Source organism: Mchenga conophoros, linkage group LG6 (assembly GCF_057382185.1).
Source record: "Mchenga conophoros isolate Kocher_MC1m ecotype Shallow Benthic linkage group LG6, M_conophoros_male_GT1.1, whole genome shotgun sequence".
Taxonomy (NCBI): domain Eukaryota; kingdom Metazoa; phylum Chordata; class Actinopteri; order Cichliformes; family Cichlidae; genus Mchenga; species Mchenga conophoros.
This window is the reverse complement of record NC_140531.1, coordinates 36,005,309-36,024,318: the sequence shown is the minus strand read 5'-3', so window position 1 is coordinate 36,024,318 and position 19,010 is coordinate 36,005,309. Positions and strand designations below refer to the sequence as shown.

The 19,010-nt window shown below is 40.8% G+C and overlaps 1 protein-coding gene across 2 annotated transcripts in view; it reads right to left on the bottom strand.

The window, feature by feature from the left end:
* Positions 1–605: 605 nt before the first annotated feature.
* The window catches only part of grk4 (G protein-coupled receptor kinase 4), a 55,272-nt gene continuing 36,867 nt past the window's right edge, over positions 606–19,010 (bottom strand). Inside the window, exons 9-16 of one of the 2 annotated variants that reach the window (XM_085277815.1) lie at positions 18,499–18,689; positions 13,805–13,842; positions 13,189–13,278; positions 12,360–12,568; positions 8,777–8,914; positions 6,431–6,568; positions 5,029–5,206; positions 606–3,837 (exon numbers count right to left, since the gene is read on the bottom strand). In XM_085277815.1, the coding sequence (XP_085133941.1) occupies positions 5,030–5,206; positions 6,431–6,568; positions 8,777–8,914; positions 12,360–12,568; positions 13,189–13,278; positions 13,805–13,842; positions 18,499–18,689 (981 nt within the window). In that variant the 3' untranslated portion in view covers positions 606–3,837; position 5,029. The remainder of the gene's footprint in view (positions 3,838–5,028; positions 5,207–6,430; positions 6,569–8,776; positions 8,915–12,359; positions 12,569–13,188; positions 13,279–13,804; positions 13,843–18,498; positions 18,690–19,010) is intronic. The other variant, XM_085277814.1, reaches the window with a different exon arrangement.

The window sequence follows — 19,010 nt, the reverse complement described above, 5'->3', positions numbered from 1 at the left end:
CTATTTACATGATTTCCTGATTAAGAAGGCTGTGATTTACCAAGGGTAGCATTACCTTTCCACATATGGAGCGTGATGGCAAAATGCAAACTGCATCCAGGACAGAAACAACTCCGTTTTGCTGCTAACACAATTTCGGCTCTTTGCAAGCATCTCAGCAGACAGCATGCTAACGCTTAGATAGCCAACAACCCAGAGTGATGTTAAAGCTGATTGAATATTGACCACAGCCCCAGATATGCTGCTTAGTGATGGTGATGACTTTCAAAGCAGAGCCAATGAGAATCGATAAGGATTTTTAATCCATAAGTGATATCGATAATGGAATTGCTAAATTCTTATGAATTCCCATCCCTAGCTTCATCATGCCTTTAAAATGAAATAATTTAAAAATTGATTTTGTAATTACCTGGGTTATCTTTGTCTTACATTAAAATTTGATGAATGCTGAAACATCTAAGGGTGACAAATATGCAAAAAATAAGAAAAGAGGAAAGGGGGGGGATACTTTTTTTTCCCCCAGCACTAGATCATTACATTTTATACTCTTCCAATCGATGGCCTTTTATTCACAGTAATAAAACAAAAAACACAGATCAAATAAGTCAAGACACAAGTATTTTTATACAAATGGCAGTGTATTATTTCATAATTACAAATGTCAGATATGGTACAACAACCAGTGATACAACTTGTACAAGAATTAACAATGACTGCAGTGGTTGAACGACATGACTGTACAGATACAAAATAAAGAAGAAAAATCAAGAAGTCCCAGGCCGAGTTTGAAAACCCATAATCCATCCATCATTTCTCCCTTTCTCGAAAATATTACTTAACTGACAAATCTGGACAAAAGAACGTGAAACCCCGCAAAACCTCCCAGCCTGTGTCGGTGGTCATCCCAAAGCTAGACTTGAGTAAACTAAATAACTTGCGCTTCGAAACGTCGCTGGTGAGCGCCATCCCAGTGTTCGGGAAGTGGCTTGACTCACCATCAGAGTCTTGGAGGAAAGGCAGAAGAGAAGGAATGCGCTTTATGAATTCAAAGACTCAGCTGGTCGCCTTGCGATTCATAAAGATGTCCTCAGATACCAGTGAGATATGTTGGCACTAGAAGGTCATAATTTACATATACAAGGAACCTGAAGTATTACAAACTGATACATGCTTGAGTAATAAAACATATGCATTTTTCTAAACAGGCATTACAATGCACTTAGTGCGGACATTCAAAACTGTTGAGCTGTTTAAAGTTCCTTTACGCAAAGGGATTTCTCTAAGAATGGACGGAAGGATAAAGAGGCTGAAAAAAGGCAGGATGTCAAAAATTAACTTGGTTATTGGCACATTTAATAAAGGCTGTCAGTCTTTCTCTACTAAATTCTTCAGATAACAAAGAAATTCTAATTTAGTTTATGTCGCTTTTGGTATCACTGGCAAAAAAAACAAAATAAAAACAAACCAACAAAAGTTTAAAGACACTTTTCCCATAGTCATTGTCAAAACACACCATTAGTGCAATGGAACGAAAAACAGAATTTCTTCACTGCTATATGGAAGGTGTAAGAGTAAAGATGGTCAAAACAATGATAGAGTCATGGGTGGTGAACACAGTTTAGTTTCCTTGTGAGAATGAGTGAATCAGTTACATGTTAGAAATACATAATTTACAAGGTTTTTGAGGCTAAAGAGCTAAAAGGCTAAAATCTACAGAGGCAAGCAAAATCAGCTTCAAATGTGCCTGAGAGCAACAACAAACGAAATAAAGACACTAAGAAACTCAATGACAAGAAGCCGGCGACAGCTAGATGCACCCATCTGATTCCTGATAATGGAATGTGCAACAGGGGACAAACTCTTAGAATAAGCCACTTCTCCAAATTAGGTAATTACATAGGGGACCTATATGTGTGCCACTTTAAATGTATACAGTTTCAAAAGTGTTAGGAATTGAATCAAGCTCCTACATGATTCTGAAGCGCTGTATTGACAAAATGCAGACTTTGCTTTTCTGTAGAAAAAAAATTGATTAATCATTTAGGTTATACACATAAAACTAACATGTGCAGGTGGGGTATTCACAGCATTAAAAACAGAAGGTGGAAGTAAACAGCAACTGCCTCCAAAGCTAAATTCATAAAATGGGTCTGAAATGCCTCAGAAAAAAGCAAATGGTGAACATGTTTGTTTGTTTTTTTATATATATATAAATGGGGAAAGTAAAGAAAATGTATTTGCTCTTGGCTGATTAACTTGGAAGGAAACAGGGCTGTAGGAAAATGTAAAACAATCTTGTTTCTGCAATTCAGAACTCAACTGATTGTTAATTTCTCGGCATCTGCGCACATGAGCAACTTTCTCAGGTCATTCCTGAGAGAGCAACATCCAAGCTCTGAATATAGTAGTCAAAGGTGCCCATCATCAGTAACAAATTCTACATGTATCTCAAACAGTTATAGCTAGGGAGGATAAATGGAGGCCAACTAGCGATCAGCCAAGCACAAAGGCCAAAGACGGCTGACATCTGAACCAGCTGATCAGGCGCAAGAGTTTTTGTTGTCGTTTCTTTTTTAAAGAAGCAGTTGTCAGCTGCAGGCCAGGTCTATGTTACATTTCCAACATCGCCTCCTTTATCATCTGTCTTCCTGTTCCAACTCAGTCAAATGTGTCCAAACACCCAGAGGCTTTCTGGTCTGCTTAAAACCATATGCATGCTAAACAATTCAAAACAACTGGACACAGTCAGAAAAGGAAATAAAAGCCAGAGAACACAGCAAAGAAAAAAAGACGAGGAATAGAGATAAATCACCCCAAAAATATTCAACCTAAGTGAATAATGTAACAGACTTTTACTCAATAGCTGTGCATCTAAAAATTAATGTTCTGAGCTTTTGCAGCTCATGAAAAAAAGATTTCTAGAGAGGTCCAGTAATGATGGGGATCAGGCTTCATGTTACTGCAAATGGCCTCCACCATATCATATTTACTATTTAACTCTTACACGTGCTAAATAAACCACAATTAGGAGTAAACTCGCCACCTCTGCTAGAACTGGGTCGGTACAGGCACCTAGAAGACAGTTCACTACACGGCCACCTGCATAACTGGGCTGAAGAGAGGGATCAGATTACCTCAACCAATTTAAATACACAGGGGCAGTAAGTCCTTGAAACAGACAGGAAAAGTTAAGCAGTGTGGCATTAACACAGCAACGGTAGTCTAGATTCATTTTTAACCCCGTTTCATTAGAATCTACACACTTCATTTAGAACTACCTGAGCCTTGAGGCATTTGGAGGCTAGGGTTAGTTTGAAACCAGGCAGAGCTGATGTACTAAAAACATGTCACGCTGGCCAAATCAAAGACAAAATTACAGCTCACAAGAAAACAAAAAGGCCTTATGCTACATTGAGAAAATAAAAAGACTACTGGTACTGTGCTTCTTAAAAACAAAACAAAAAAAAGCTCCCCAACACACTTTATCCATACTCATTCCAAAAGAAAATAAAAAAGGAAATAAAAATGTAAATGTATGCATTCAAGTGGTACTTTTATGGCTTTTTGTACAATACAACCTTTAGTGAAAATATACATCTAGACATAAATTCAAGTACAAATGTACAAAATCTTTAAACTCATACTTTTTTCTTTAATTATAATACACTTTTAATACAGCTCATAAATACAGGTCAACATTCACTGAGTTCCTAAGATTTGCGCTCGGTTGGAGTTTGTGGAGAAGTTCTGCGGCGGAAGGGTGCAGGTGAAGGGAGTGGTTTAAAGTCGCGAGGGCCCTTCAGTCTCGTCATCGCTGTAACTGCCCTCAAAACAGATCTGGGAAGGAGTAAAAGTGAGGATATATCACTAACATTGGAAACCTGCATCGCTGCACCAGCTCACATGTGCAAGATGATGTCACCCTTGCCTGTAACCCTCACTTAACCACATTAGATGTGGTTTTTCGGTAGGGCCAAAGCTGGAATTAGTAAAATACTCAACTGCAAGCGAGTTAGAAGATGACATACTGCAAGACATGCAATTCAACGTATCCATAATAACCAGAATAGAAAGTGGGACTGCTATGTAAATGTGTGCTGTTAAAGCACAAGCTCTCTCTAAAGATGTGAGCAGGCATCTTTTACTGCAAAGAGATGGCTGATCTTTGACTGATGTTCATTTTCTGAATCCAAGAGGGACCAGAGAACAGTGTCTGCAGTCTTCATCTCAGTCTTCTATGATCCTGACAGCTTCCACTAATAAGATAAGTTGGCCTGGAAGTAACCTGAAAGTCTAAAACAGGTCAGGAAGGGAAAAAAATCTGTAACTCTCATTCTCCTTATTATCTCTCATGTTCAGTGCAGCTACTTTTCCACATAGGGCCAGGCATATTTGGATGACTTTTTTTCCCACGATTTAAAACCAGAATTTTTGTATTTACTCTTGTTAAAATTTGTTTGATAACCTGAAACACCCAAGTGTGATGAGTATACAAAAAAAAAAAAAAAAAACCAGAAGACATCAGGAAGGGCGCAAATACTTTTTCATGACTTGATACACTATATACACACAATATTGCCCCACCTAAACCATGGGACCCTAAAGGGCAGTAAGGGATCACGTATCTTCTTATTCAAATCTCTGGGATCAAACAGAAGTTGTGACAAAAAAGGTAGGAATCTGTGTGAAATTACAAGAATTCAAGGGAAGTTTAAAGCACAATATAAGGTCCAGTAATAACAAACAGGAGGGACATAGTGAAAATACCCTGTAAGCTGAACAATCCTGCAAACAAACATGCTGTTAGAATCATTTATCATCACTGAATTTACATCACTATTAGCACATCCCCTAAGCACAAATCACCCCTTAAGAATATGCAAAGCTTTAGTGAGGAAGGGTTACAAAGAGAAGACGGGCCTTATTCAAACAAAGTTTCACAGCTTAGAGATAATATTTCAACATGCTGAGTTTGGATAAGGCCTTGGGAAAAAAAAGAAGCAAGGAAAGTAGGAAGAAAGGAAGTACCTTAGCCCCCACCCCCTCGCACAGTTGCCGGAGCACTAGCACTTGCCTCTCTTCTGAACAGGCGGTAGAAGAAGCCTCTCTTTGGTGGAGGGTTAGGCCGGTTCATGTCCAGGTCTGGGCACAGTGTCCCGTCTGTCTCGTAAACGTTGATTTCTTTGAAGCACTCCATCTCGATCATCTACACACACAAAGAGAGTGTGAGTAATTAAACCTCAAACAGGTGGAAATTAGTTAGTAGTCAAATCTGCTGCAAGGAATCTTTTGTCTTTTGAGATGCTCCCTGCTAATAAACACACACATAAAAATTAATATGTTGAACATTTTGAAAATAAAGTCTAAATTTCAAGGTTAAAGCCAAAAATGTATTTTGAAAAAAGGGGAAATGTGGAGATTATCGTTGTTGTTGCAAGACAAACTGCCATGTTTGCTATACCCTCTACAAAACGCAATGTTTAGAGCACCCAGTTAAACAAATTGATTGGTCGTCTCGTGATATAAAATACATCCACTTTATTGCACGAAGGTGTAACCATCGATAACCTTGCATCTGTCCATTGCCAGCCCTTTCCTTTTGTCCGCTCTTTCAGGTTGTGTTTGTCCGTTGGACCAGATGCAGCTTTTTGCACCATCTTTTCATCGTCCTCATATTTATCACCACACTTTATGTGCTAAAAGAGAAATCATTTCTTTCTTGGTTACAAGAAAGGGCGAAGGTGGCTCAAGAGTTGGGAGTTCGTCTTGTAATCGGAAGGTTGCCGGTTCGAGCCCCGGCTCGGACAGTCTCGGTCGTTGTGTCCTTGGGCAAGACACTTCACCTACCGCCTACTGGTGTTGGCCAGAGGGGCCGATGGCGCGATATGGCAGCCTTGCTTTTGTCAGCCTGCCCCAGGGCAGCTGTGGCTACAACTGTAGCTTGCCTCCACCAGTGTGTGAATGGGTGGATGACTGGATGTGTAAAGCGCTATACAAATTTGCCATTTACAAAAACCAATTCTTGAGTATGATTTCACTAACTCAGAGGGTACAGAAACTGCGGCAGTTTGCCTTGAAGCAAAGACTGTAATCTCCACATTTCAACTTTTTTCTCAAAATAAAATTACAACTTTAATCTTGAAATTTCAGCTTTATCCTCAAATTGGTCGTTAATATTTTTTTCTTATCGTGGCCTTAATACTCCTTCGTAGGAGTGACTGTCATTCCCTCTCCATTCACGTTGGACATTTAGGACATAACTGAACACCTGCACTTACACACATGCGCCAACTTCACATGCAATGTACACTTATTATTACTCTGTCTTCCAAATTCATCTTAAAGCAGAGTGCACATCATTTATGCAGGTGTTTCTATGTGCTGTGGGTGTAAACAATGACATCATCTCAACGGCCTGAGCTCGCAGTACCTCGTTCTGCCAAGGGATGGAGACACTGCCTGTGACAAACTTGGAATAAAAGTCGTCATCTGTGGGGTCAAGGTTCACGCCTTTGACAGTGGAGAACTGCTCAATGTCCAGGACATCTTTACAGTACACAGCTCGAGGCTAACAGAGAAAAAAAGAAGGAGAGCATTGGAATGACTCAGTAATGTCTGAATGATAAGGGAAACGCTAAACCAGACATACAGTGGGGCAAAAAAGTATTTAGTCAGCCACCGATTGTCATCATTTTAGGTGGGGGAACTTGCACAGAGGTCAGTAATTTGCACCAGAGGTACACTTCAACTGTGAGAGACAGAATGTGAAAAAAAAATCCATGAATCCACATGGTAGGATTTGTAAAGAATTTATTGGTAAATCAGGGTGGAAAATAAGTATTTGGTCAATAACAAAAATACAACTCAATACTTTGTAACATAACCTTTGTTGGCAATAACAGAGGTCAAACGTTTACTATAGGTCTTTACCAGGTTTGCACACACAGTAGCTGGTATTTTGGCCCATTCCTCCATGCAGATCTTCTCGAGAGCAGTGATGTTTTGGGGCTGTCGCTGAGCAACACGGACTTTCAACTCCCGCCACAGATTTTCTATGGGGTTGAGGTCTGGAGACTGGCTAGGCCACTCCAGGACTTTCAAATGCTTCTTACGGAGCCACTCCTTTGTTGCCCAGGCGGTGTGTTTTGGATCATTGTCATGTTGGAAGACCCAGCCTCGTTTCATCTTCAAAGTTCTCACTGATGGAAGGAGGTTTTGGCTCAAAATCTCACGATACATGGCCCCATTCATTCTGTCCTTAACACGGATCAGTCGTCCTGTCCCCTTGGCAGAAAAACAGCCCCATAGCATGATGTTTCCACCCCCATGCTTCACAGTAGGTATGGTGTTCTTGGGATGCAACTCAGTATTCTTCTTCCTCCAAACACGATGAGTTGAGTTTATACCAAAAAGTTCTACTTTGGTTTCATCTGACCACATGACATTCTCCCAATCCTCTGCTGTATCATCCATGTGCTCTCTGGCAAACTTCAGACGGGCCTGGACATGCACTGGCTTCAGCAGCGGAACACGTCTGGCACTGCGGGATTTGATTCCCTGCCGTTGTAGTGTGTTACTGATGGTGACCTTTGTTACTTTGGTCCCAGCTCTCTGCAGGTCATTCACCAGGTCCCCCCGTGTGGTTCTGGGATCTTTGCTCACCGTTCTCATGATCATTTTGACCCCACGGGATGAGATCTTGCGTGGAGCCCCAGATCGAGGGAGATTATCAGTGGTCTTGTATGTCTTCCATTTTCTGATGATTGCTCCCACAGTTGATTTTTTCACACCAAGCTGCTTGCCTATTGTAGATTCACTCTTCCCAGTCTGGTGCAGGTCTACAATACTTTTCCTGGTGTCCTTCGAAAGCTCTTTGGTCTTGGCCATGGCGGAGTTTGGAGTCTGACTGTTTGAGGCTGTGGACAGGTGTCTTTTATACAGATGATGAGTTCAAACAGGTGCCATTCATACAGGTAACGAGTGGGGGACAGAAAAGCTTCTTACAGAAGACGTTACAGGTCTGTGAGAGCCAGAGATTTTCCTTGTTTGAGGTGACCAAATACTTATTTTCCACCCTAATTTACGAATAAATTCTTTACAAATCCTACCATGTGGATTCATGGATTTTTTTTTCACATTCTGTCTCTCACAGTTGAAGTGTACCTCTGGTGCAAATTACTGACCTCTGTCATCATTTTAAGTGGGGGAACTTGCACAATCGGTGGCTGACTAAATACTTTTTTTCCCCACTGTAAGTGAAATCAGATGGATTCTTGATTAACATGAACTCTTCACATGCTTAGGATTTCCACAGTGCTCTGTTTTTCCTCAACGTGGCCTACTCTTGTGTATAACCCAAAATAGAACCACAGATAACACTATCTATTTTCAACTATTGATTTAACCCCTTAGGTCAGTACTCTCCCTCCCTCATTCCATTTACGGCACTGAAAATCCAATGACTTTCACTTTTTTTCTTTTCTTTTTTCTTTTTTTTTTTTTTAATCTCTAAATCCCAGTTAAAGAAAACATAAACCAAAAACAAAATTACAGTGCTACAGAGTTTCTGGTTAAACTAAATTTATCTGGGAACATCATTGCCATTAAAGAAGGGCAGCTAACATAACGACAGTGAAATTACACACCCACTTCTCACCATGATAACAAGCTGCTTATGTGCGTTTGTTTACTGTGACAGTGGCATTTCCTGCAGAGTTTTTCCAAGCTCTGAAATGTTCCTGTGTGTACTGTGAGTTTGGAGATGTGAGGCTCTTACATCTGGGATGAAGGGAGGGTCCAACATGTTGGCCTCCAGTCGTTTAAAGTTGATATTTCTGAAGATGGGGTGCTGCTTGACCTCTATGGCCCCGCCACCCTGACAGCCCAGTCTCTCCTTGGGGTCCTTGGCCAGGAGCTAAGACACAGCAAAAGAAGAGGAAGAAGGAAGACACTTATAAACACTGCAACCTTCAAGAATGATCTGCATTTGGCTCAATTGACCGAGGTAGATAATTTTATTGCCTTATACATTTCTCACTAGAAAGGACATCAAATTAAAAAACCCATTTAATAAATCACACACAAAGAAGAGGGAGGAGGTTTCCTGTGATGCAGGCTTTTACGACTAATCCCTCCAGTTCAGTGTATACAAAACACACATAGCTGAGTTGCATGTAATCCTCTTGACTGTTTGTTTCCGACCCCACATAATCTAATAAAGACTACGCAAATCCATATGCTCAAAGGTTAATGCAGCTCTATTATGGCTAGAATTAGAGAGCGTCACTGTAAGGACTTCTGGGTAATATTACCAGCACACCACCTACAGTGCAGCAGGCTGACGGTGCGGATTGAGGGCTGTTGAGTGGTTTGATACTAGCAGACACTCTCACTGGCCCCGTTGTCATCCTGATGCCGATCGCTTTCACAACCACCAAACCGGCAGCGTCTCACTTTTCACCACATCTTTTACGCTCTCTCTCTCTGGTTGTCCTTCGTTTCTCTTGTCCTTGTGCAACTCTCGTCCAATTTACACCAGGATTCAAAGCAGATTTTCACTCTCGCTTTCTCCTCTTGAAAAATCACATCACTTGTCTATTTTGGGATGTGGTAATAGCCATCTCTTTGGCACAGCAGATATGGTCCCCCACCACCCCCACCCCTCTCCTTTGCTGCATTCTCTCCTCTTCCTTATTTTCTTTCTCCCATTTCTTGCTGAACCCTTTCGTCTCCCTGCTCCCCCAACTCCTCCTCTCCCTGGGGAGTCTTTAAATCTGCTGAACCGTGGGTCACAATGTTCCACGGCGTCACACAAAAAAATGTACCAATGCTGCTTATAAGCAGAGCAGCTCAGTGGCTCCATCATGGAGATTGTGTCAGACAGAGGAGGGGGGGAGAGATAAGCTAAGTGAGCTGAAAGAAGCAGCTCATCTCCTTAAACAAACTGAGACACAGGGTGAAATGACCATGTATCATGTGAATTAGGTAAACAAAGCTTTTCAGCTTTTTTCAGCTCACTGTTTTGTCTTTACAGTGAATTCCAGCCAGTAAAACTGAAAGTGCTCGCCCAAGCCAGTGGTGTGATTCCACCAGATGCAACTCCTCTGAAAGTCTATTTTTGACAGGAGCCGCGTTGAGGCGCACAGAGCAGAAAAGAAAGGCAGGGAATGCAGGAACATCATATAGCACACAGCTTAAACATACCGTCCAAAAGCTGACTGTCACAATCCCGCCACAATGACACAAAAGGAAAAAAAACAACATCCAACCAAAAGCATCCATGGCTGCCCGTAAAACAACATGCATGACCTTGACCTGGAGGCACAAGATAAAATAGGTGATAACTGTTTGCAAGCGGAATTCTGACCAATACTACAGCATTAATTGTGATTCCTGTGAATTGGGATCGATAGATAGACTAAGAATACCTTGGCATGGCATTTTCTTCTGACGATGCTGTCTGTGTTGAGAGCTCAGTGGATCTGCGTTCGACTACTCCGCCTAGGCTGCACTGTCGAGCGCAGATACACTGAGCGCAGCGCAAGCTAGCAAGACAGAAGCTAAGCTCGTTGCAACATGGCAAATGCCTCAACGCTACCCGAAATTGAACCTCCCCCACCCTCATTCAGATCTGGCGTTTGGAACTATCTTGGTTTTCATGTGAGTATGACCCTGATGGTAAGTGCGTCATGGACACAAGTAAAACAGTATGCCGGATGTGCCACGCAATGCTCAGTTGGTGGGAACTAGTGCGCAGTTAGCTTGTTAACGTGTTGACGCCGTCCAGCCCCACGCACGGGGCGATCCGCGGTAACTCGTTAACAGAGATTTTCCGCGTTATGACGTTAAAGTCATTTTAACGAGATTAACGGTGATGGATATTTACGCCGACATCATCCTAATGCAAAGACAAGTGGAAGCAGACAAAACAACAAGCAGCATGCTACAAACTTTACCGGAGTCATTTAGACAGCCGTTAGCACATGATTCTCCTTATGGGGACCTGCTATGTTTAATATGCTGCTGAGAATATAGCCCAGAAGAAGCGTAAAGTATAGCTTTTATTTTGAAAAGAGCCATTTCTCTGTAATAAACTCTTTTCCAAAGATGAGGGATTTCTCGATCAGATAGGTTTATTTACTTTTTTTAAATTATTTTGTTGTTTCAGCAACATTACATTTAAAAACTGTACTTTTGAGTTAAAATATATATTTATAATTTTAATAAATGACAAATTAAAAAGGCATGAACATTTTTTTGTATTGAAAAAATATCAAACCGTGACACCCAAGTATCGAACCGAACCGTGAATTTTGTGTATCATATATATATATATATATATATATATATATATATATATATATAAAACTAAACTGAAAAATCTCATCATTGTTTCCAGGATCAGCAGCTATGTCAGCTAAAATGAAGGTAAAACTGATAAACCCTCCACCAACTCAACCCCAGTTTCTCCAGGTCAATGCTCTGGATACTGATGGGAGACACTGCAAAGCTTCTTATGACAGCAGATACATAGGTGCCATTCTGGAACAGCTGGACTAACTGTGGAACATGAATGGGCTACAGGCACAGTAACAGGTCTCATACTAACAGCAGTGACAAGGACATTGGCAAAAAGCAAAACCAGTCACAGGGTTTTGCTTTAGCAATAGTCTCTGCAATCCCTTTCCCTTTTTTGGGGGTTTTGTGGTTGCTGCCTCTCCAGTGCACCTGTTGCCACCAAAGCAGGTGACAGATTCAGAACTTTTCAATATTTCCTAATTTGACAGAAAGATGAAGTTTAACTTACTTCAAATAAAATGTTCCCTTAAGTTGTTGAGCAGTGTAGTCGTCTACCTCAGTGTAAACAGTGTAGCTTTTTCACAAACAGAGAACTAGGCACACACTGACAGAAAAAATGTGCAGTACGGTAATCTTGGCTTGCCTCTCACCCACTAATTTTCTCCTTCCTACCTGAACTGAATGAATGAATATAGTTAAAAACTAATGTGTAGAATTTGGTCCACGTTAACTCAATATATAAAATAAAAACACCTCTTTAAAGATCTTATAGTAATTTAGAAATTAAGAATTTGTAGTAACATAACTTTACTGTAAAATTCAGCAAACGAGTTTTTCTTTAAACCAAATAAAAGCTAATAAATGAACAAAGAAAGAAATAATGCTACTCAGAACATAAAAGTTGCTACATATGACAATAATGACACGCTATATAAAAAGACCTGAATATTAAGTCATTGCTGCCACCACATCACTTTGTATCTTCATTTGCATTTGTTGGTTCCCGTCCTTCCACCTTTCACCTATTCTCAAAACTCTCGCTGTCATTTCTTCAGCCTCACCTGTCTGCAGATGTCTTTCGCCTCCTCAGAGAACTTATCAGAATATTCCTCCTGGTCCTCCCGCACTCGTCTGTCCACCTCCTCACGCTTGACACGTTCCTTGCGCTTGCGGAAAGGTGACTGGCCCTGGATCATCTCAAAGATCAGACAGCCCAGCCCCCACCAGTCCGGACTGAAGGTGTAGCTCTCATTCTGGATCACCTCGGGTGCTGAAATGGGAAGGAGTCATGAAGGGTGAGGAAAACTGACAGACAGCTGTAAAATCGGAACTTGAAATGTTGGCTTAACGTCAAATCGCATTTTTCCAGAAATTTCAGCGTTGCCAAAAAACCACCATACACACGGCCCGTTTTACTGACAGTGTCACAAAATGAGAGGATGTGGTATGCTCATCATTAGGTCTCAGGTGGCCATAAAACTCAAGAGCTGCCAGTATGTCCAATACAATAAAACAGAATAATATTATCATAGGTTGTTCTGTCTCGACTCTAGCATATGGCACATTCAGTTCAATTTAATTTATGTAGCATGACTTCACAATTACAACAATCACCTCAACATACTTGCACATTGTTTTTAGATGTGAGAATGTGCCAGACTTTGGTCTTTTACAAGTCTTGTCAAACTCTTCCAGTGTATCGGAGGCATAAGGAGAACTGAGATAGATGCTGAAGTTCAAATAAGGAAACCCAATACATGTGAAGAGAAGTTAGCAGAACAGTGCTGTGATTTTGCTAAATCAGTGCCCTGAGCAAAGACTTGAGAACAAAAAGGAGGAAGAAGATCGACATCACTGGGCACAATGCAATGAAAAGGAACCAGTTCTTACCCATGTATCCAACGGTGCCTACTCTCCCTCGTATCGTCTCCCCTTCAGGGATTTGCACAGCAAGGCCCAAGTCTGAAATTCGAATATGTCCTAAACGATACCCACAGATAAATCGCAAAATGAGAGAGTGTTCAATTTATGTTTCAGATTTAAATGCATGCTTTCTTAACAATAATTTTCAAGTTATAGCTTACAAGGCACACGACAACATGCACACAAGACATCCACAGTGCCGTGGAAATGGCCACGTTACACTGACTTGGAACAGAAGCGGGGAGAAGGAGAACGAGGGGAAAAGAGCGGTGCTAAAAATGAGCACATTCCTCAATTTCAAGATATGCCCAATTTGGAGAATAAATGATCTAAGTGTGAGTCAGAGGAAAGAGCGTGATGTGAGAAACTTGAGATGACTTTTCAGCCCCAAAAGATGGGGAGACGTTCTGCTGCTGGGCTTGAACATTATGAACACGACAAGTTACAAAGTGCGTGTTTGTTTTGGACATTATGAGCCACAAGTTACAGAAAAAAAATAACGACAAAACAAAAAAATGTCTTTGGAACACACGTGAAGTAAATTAAACAAGAAAGCAACAGTGAAAAAAGAGCTAGGACATACCACGGTCATCCAGAAGGATGTTTTCAGGTTTCAGATCCCTGTAAAGAGAAAAAAAAAATGACACATTAGAGATGAATTCTGATTTTGTGATAATTTTAACAACAGGGAGAGAACATTAAACCCTTGGATAAATATTTGTATTATTTATGAATTTACTATTCTGTTTTCATTAGTTGCCTCTTCTCTTCTTGAGCTACTACAGCCTTTCATGTATCATATATCTTTATTTGCTTCATTTATTGCACCGGCCTGTAATCTCCTGGCTGAAGCTTTAAAACTTAAGCCTTTTTTAATTAAGCCCAGTCTATTCTATTCTATTTAACTTGCACAGCAACATGTTATTTTACTCTTTTGTAATCAAATCTATCGGACTGCTGCCAACTTAAAACCACAATGCCAACTGTGAAGGTTACTGTAACACATGCTGAGATCAAGACGCACGGCATGTTGTTATAACTACACCGGCCATGTGCATGTGGGTCTTTTAAGAACATCAGTGTTTATGTTAACATTACTCTCAGGCCCCATTGAGTTTGACATGTGAATTACACCTCACTGAAATCAGTACACCATTAATCTGGTCACACTTCATCATTCAAGATTTCCTTCTGCACCCTTCCCACTGTTACCCTCCGGTGGAATAAATCGCTTCATAACACCAGAGCTGGAACAAATGGTTGGAAATAGTGCTGGGTTTTTTGTTGTTGTTTTTTTCAGCCATCTTGAGCACTGAAGTTTGCCACTTAGGTCTTTTTCCTCAATGTATCCATATTATATTACTCTGCTGGGTTAAATTTGTTTTCAAAACGCACATTATTATTCTCTTACTGTACATTGTTACTGTACATATCTTATCACCCCTGGCCTGTTATGCACCATTATAGTTCCTGTTTCTTTAAGGTCAGACTGGACTCATACAAAGCCCAGTTTGCTTTGACTGGTCTGTTGGAATGACAAAAATGAGGCACAGCTGGTTACATAATGGCGTAAGGTTAAACTATAGCTCCAACCACAGTATAGCCACTGAGATTTTTGATGGCTGTGATGACTTGGAAATCCCAAGTTATACTTTTATGTTTATATATGTCATCTATTTTTAATCTAAATGTGACTTTTTTCTTTATAAAAAGGAACATCCTAGTGTATTTAATATGAGAGGTTTTTTTAATGCAGCTACAGAAAATTAAGATGGTACACAAGCTTAGGACAGAAGGCTACGCCCTCACAGTAGCTGAAAAATATGGCTAACATTGCAGCACAGACATAAATTTGTCACACGGCATAATTAGTACAAGTTCAGGATTTTAACACTTAATAGCTGCAGATTGAAAAATAGCCTGGTTTACATTAGTCTTTATGAGCTTCTGTCACTATTTTACAGTTGTTCCCTTGTCTGATTAGAAAAACAGAAAAGCGTGTCAGGGAGAATGGGTTTATTAGGAATTCTGCTGTTTTAAAATACAGTTTATAGAAGTACACAGAGTGGAAGAGAATAAACAGACGGTAATATTAGTCCAATTTACCCTTAGCCACACTCGAATGTATCTCCAAATATATATCATGTTTGGATATTGTATATTTCCTACATATTAATTTCATTGGACGCTTTGCTCAGCCAGTAACAGAAAATTTGGTGTGCTATAGCTCAGACATTTCACAGTTAAAAGTGATGAAAACCAGCTCTATCAAGGAAATAATGGCAGGCTATCCAGGTGCAGATGGGTGCATCTGGATTTAGCTGGAGCAGCTCTTCATTCTTTGTTTAACTGCATTTTAAAGTAGACTCTTAGTGGGTATTATGCCACCAAAGTTACATAGATACCAGAAAGGTTTGGACTACAAACAAACTTTTTTGCAGCTTAACTGCAGTGTTTTCTGATGTTGAAAATAACCACATTTCATCTAAGACCACTATAGGCAAAAACAATTTCTATTCCATCTGCAGTAATTCATATTTGGCAGAAGGCTTCACCTTTCCATTCACATACTTGGAAAGGCAGAGGCGGGGGAGCAGCAACAAGACAGTCAGCCACAATCAAATATGGAAACATGACATGAAATATGGAGCTGGGTTCCAAGCAGCTTGCAGATCTATACTGAAGGTAGGATAAGGCAGCTTAAAGTATGCCTTATGTGAGATTTACTAGTTAGATTTGTACAAGGATCTTAGCTGAGCCACTGGGTGATGTGGGTTAGCACTGAGATCAGGTGATTTATCAGGATCTTGAACTTGACAGAACTGAACTGCCAGAAGTAATGTTGGGCATGGACTTTAGCCTTTGTAACTTTCCAAAGGTTTTACAAGCACTTTAAAATAGTATCCTAAAAATTTGCAATACAGGGAGTGCAGAATTATTAGGCAAATGAGTATTTTGTCCACATCATCCTCTTCATGCATGTTGTCTTACTCCAAGCTGTATAGGCTCGAAAGCCTACTACCAATTAAGCATATTAGGTGATGTGCATCTCTGTAATGAGAAGGGGTGTGGTCTAATGACATCAACACCCTATATCAGGTGTGCATAATTATTAGGCAACGTCCTTTCCTTTGGCAAAATGGGTCAAAAGAAGGACTTGACGGGCTCAGAAAAGTCAAAAATAGTGAGATATCTTGCAGAGGGATGCAGCAGTCTCAAACTTGCAAAGCTTCTGAAGCCTGATCATCGAACAATCAAGTGTTTCATTCAAAATAGTCAACAAAGTCGCAAAAAGCGTGTGGAAAAACCAAGGCGCAAAATAACTGCCCATGAACTGAGAAAAGTCAAGCGTGCAGCTGCCAAGATGCCACTTGCCACCAGTTTGGCCATATTTCAGAGCTGCAACATCACTGGAGTGCCCAAAAGCACAAGGTGTGCAATACTCAGAGACATGGCCAAGGTAAGAAAGGCTGAAAGATGACCACCACTGAACAAGACACACAAGCTGAAACGTCAAGACTGGGCCAAGAAATATCTCAAGACTGGTTTTTCTAAGGTTTTATGGACTGATGAAATGAGAGTGAGTCTTGATGGGCCAGATGGATGGGCCCGTGGCTGGATTGGTAAAGGGCAGAGAGCTCCAGTCCGACTCAGACGCCAGCAAGGTGGAGGTGGAGTACTGGTTTGGGCTGGTATCATCAAAGATGAGCTTGTGGGGCCTTTTCGGGTTGAGGATGGAGTCAAGCTCAACTCCCAGTCCTACTGCCAGTTTCTGGAAGACACCTTCTTCAAGCAGTGGTACAGGAAGAAGTCTGCATCCTTCAAGAAAAACATGATTTTCATGCAGGACAATGCTCCATCACACGCGTCCAAGTACTCCACAGCGTGGGTGGCAAGAAAGGGTATAAAAGAAGAAAAACTAATGACATGGCCACCTTGTTCACATGATCTGAACCCCATTGAGAACCTGTGGTCCATCATCAAATGTGAGATTTACAAGGAGGGAAAACAGTACACCTCTCTGAACAGTGTCTGGGAGGCTGTGGTTGCTGCTGCACGCAATGTTGATGGTGAACAGATCAAAACACTGACAGAATCCATGGATGGCAGGCTTTTGAGTGTCCTTGCAAAGAAAGGTGGCTATATTGGTCGCTGATTTGTTTTTGTTTTGTTTTTGAATGTCAGAAATGTATATTTGTGAATGTGGAGATGTTATATTGGTTTCACTGGTAAAAATAAATAATTGAAATGGGTATATATTTGTTTTTTGTTAAGTTGCCTAATAATTATGCACAGTAATAGTCACCTGCACACACAGATATCCCCCTAAAATAGCTAAAACTAAAAACAAACTAAAAACTACTTCCACAAACATTCAGCTTTGATATTAATGAGTTTTTTGGGTTCATTGGGAACATGGTTGTTGTTCAATAATAAAATTATTCCTCAAAAATACAACTTGCCTAATAATTCTGCACTCCCTGTATACTTCCGTAAAGTTGGCAGAGTTTAATCCAAGATATCCTTTAGTGAGAACCAAATCAAAAACTGCAAAATCTTAAAATTTGAGTCAAGACCATTCCCTCTCAAACTTTACGTCCAGCCTGTTAGGCATCGTGTTACAGGTAACTTTGATGGCATCACTGTGAAAACATCACGGTTATTTCTGACTTTAGAGAGTTCCTTTCAGAACCCCAAAAGACATAATCTATTTTTTTTCCTTTTACTGGTAACGATTCACATGAGAGCAAGCTGAACTTTAAATGCCAGGGCATTTAGCCAGCTGTAAGCAAATACTCTTGTACCACAACATGCTTACATAACGTGGTTCTAGGGCTTTAAACCTCACAATATCGTCCACAGAGACACAGATCCTTAAATATCTGTGAACAATTCCCAGCTCCTAAGCTCAATGCAGCAAATATGATGTCAAATCCATCCATCCATGTGGAGCATATCCACAAGAGGTGGGGTACAGCCTGCACAGGTCAAACTCACCTTCACACTTACAGGCAATTTAGAATCACCAATTAACCTAATAAGCACATCTCTGAACTTTGGGAGAAAGCCACGGTATCCGGAGAGAGCCGAAGTCATGAGCAGCACATGCAAACTCCACCCAGAAAGGCCAAAAGCCAGCCCGTGAAATCGAACCTAGGATAATCATCCTGTGAGGCGGCAGTGTTAACCAGCATGCCACCCATAATATGGGGCTACTGTTTAATTTACTATCTACACCTATTCCAAACTTTTTTCTGACACCATGTGTGAGCTTACCTGTAAACTATCCTCTCACGGTGCAGGTCCTCAAGGCCACAGCAAATCTCAGCAGCGTAGAAGATGGCTCTTTGCTCATCAAAGCCTGAGTTCCCCATGTTGTAAATGTGAAACTTTAAGTCACCGCCATTCATTATGGTCAGCACCAGGCACAGCGCATCCTTGGTCTCATAGGCGTATGCTAGACTAACCTAGGAGAGGGAGGCAAATTTGGGGAAGAGGTAATAATGGGAGGAGGCAAGAAGAAAGGAGAAAATGTTGAAGAGGGCATGAGTGTGCTGGAGGAAGAGGGAAGAGAAGTGCTAAGAGACTACTGAGTGGCTAGAAGAGCATAATTGCTTTATTTGGTTTGCTTAATGTCCCAAATAATCATCCATTATCCAGAATGGAACGTCAAGAATGTACACAAAAGAAACAAGGAGATATATAACAGATACAGAAAATCATCCTCTCTCTAATCCCACCATCCGTCTCTTTTCTTCCCTCATTCCCACCAGCCTCCCTTCATTTCC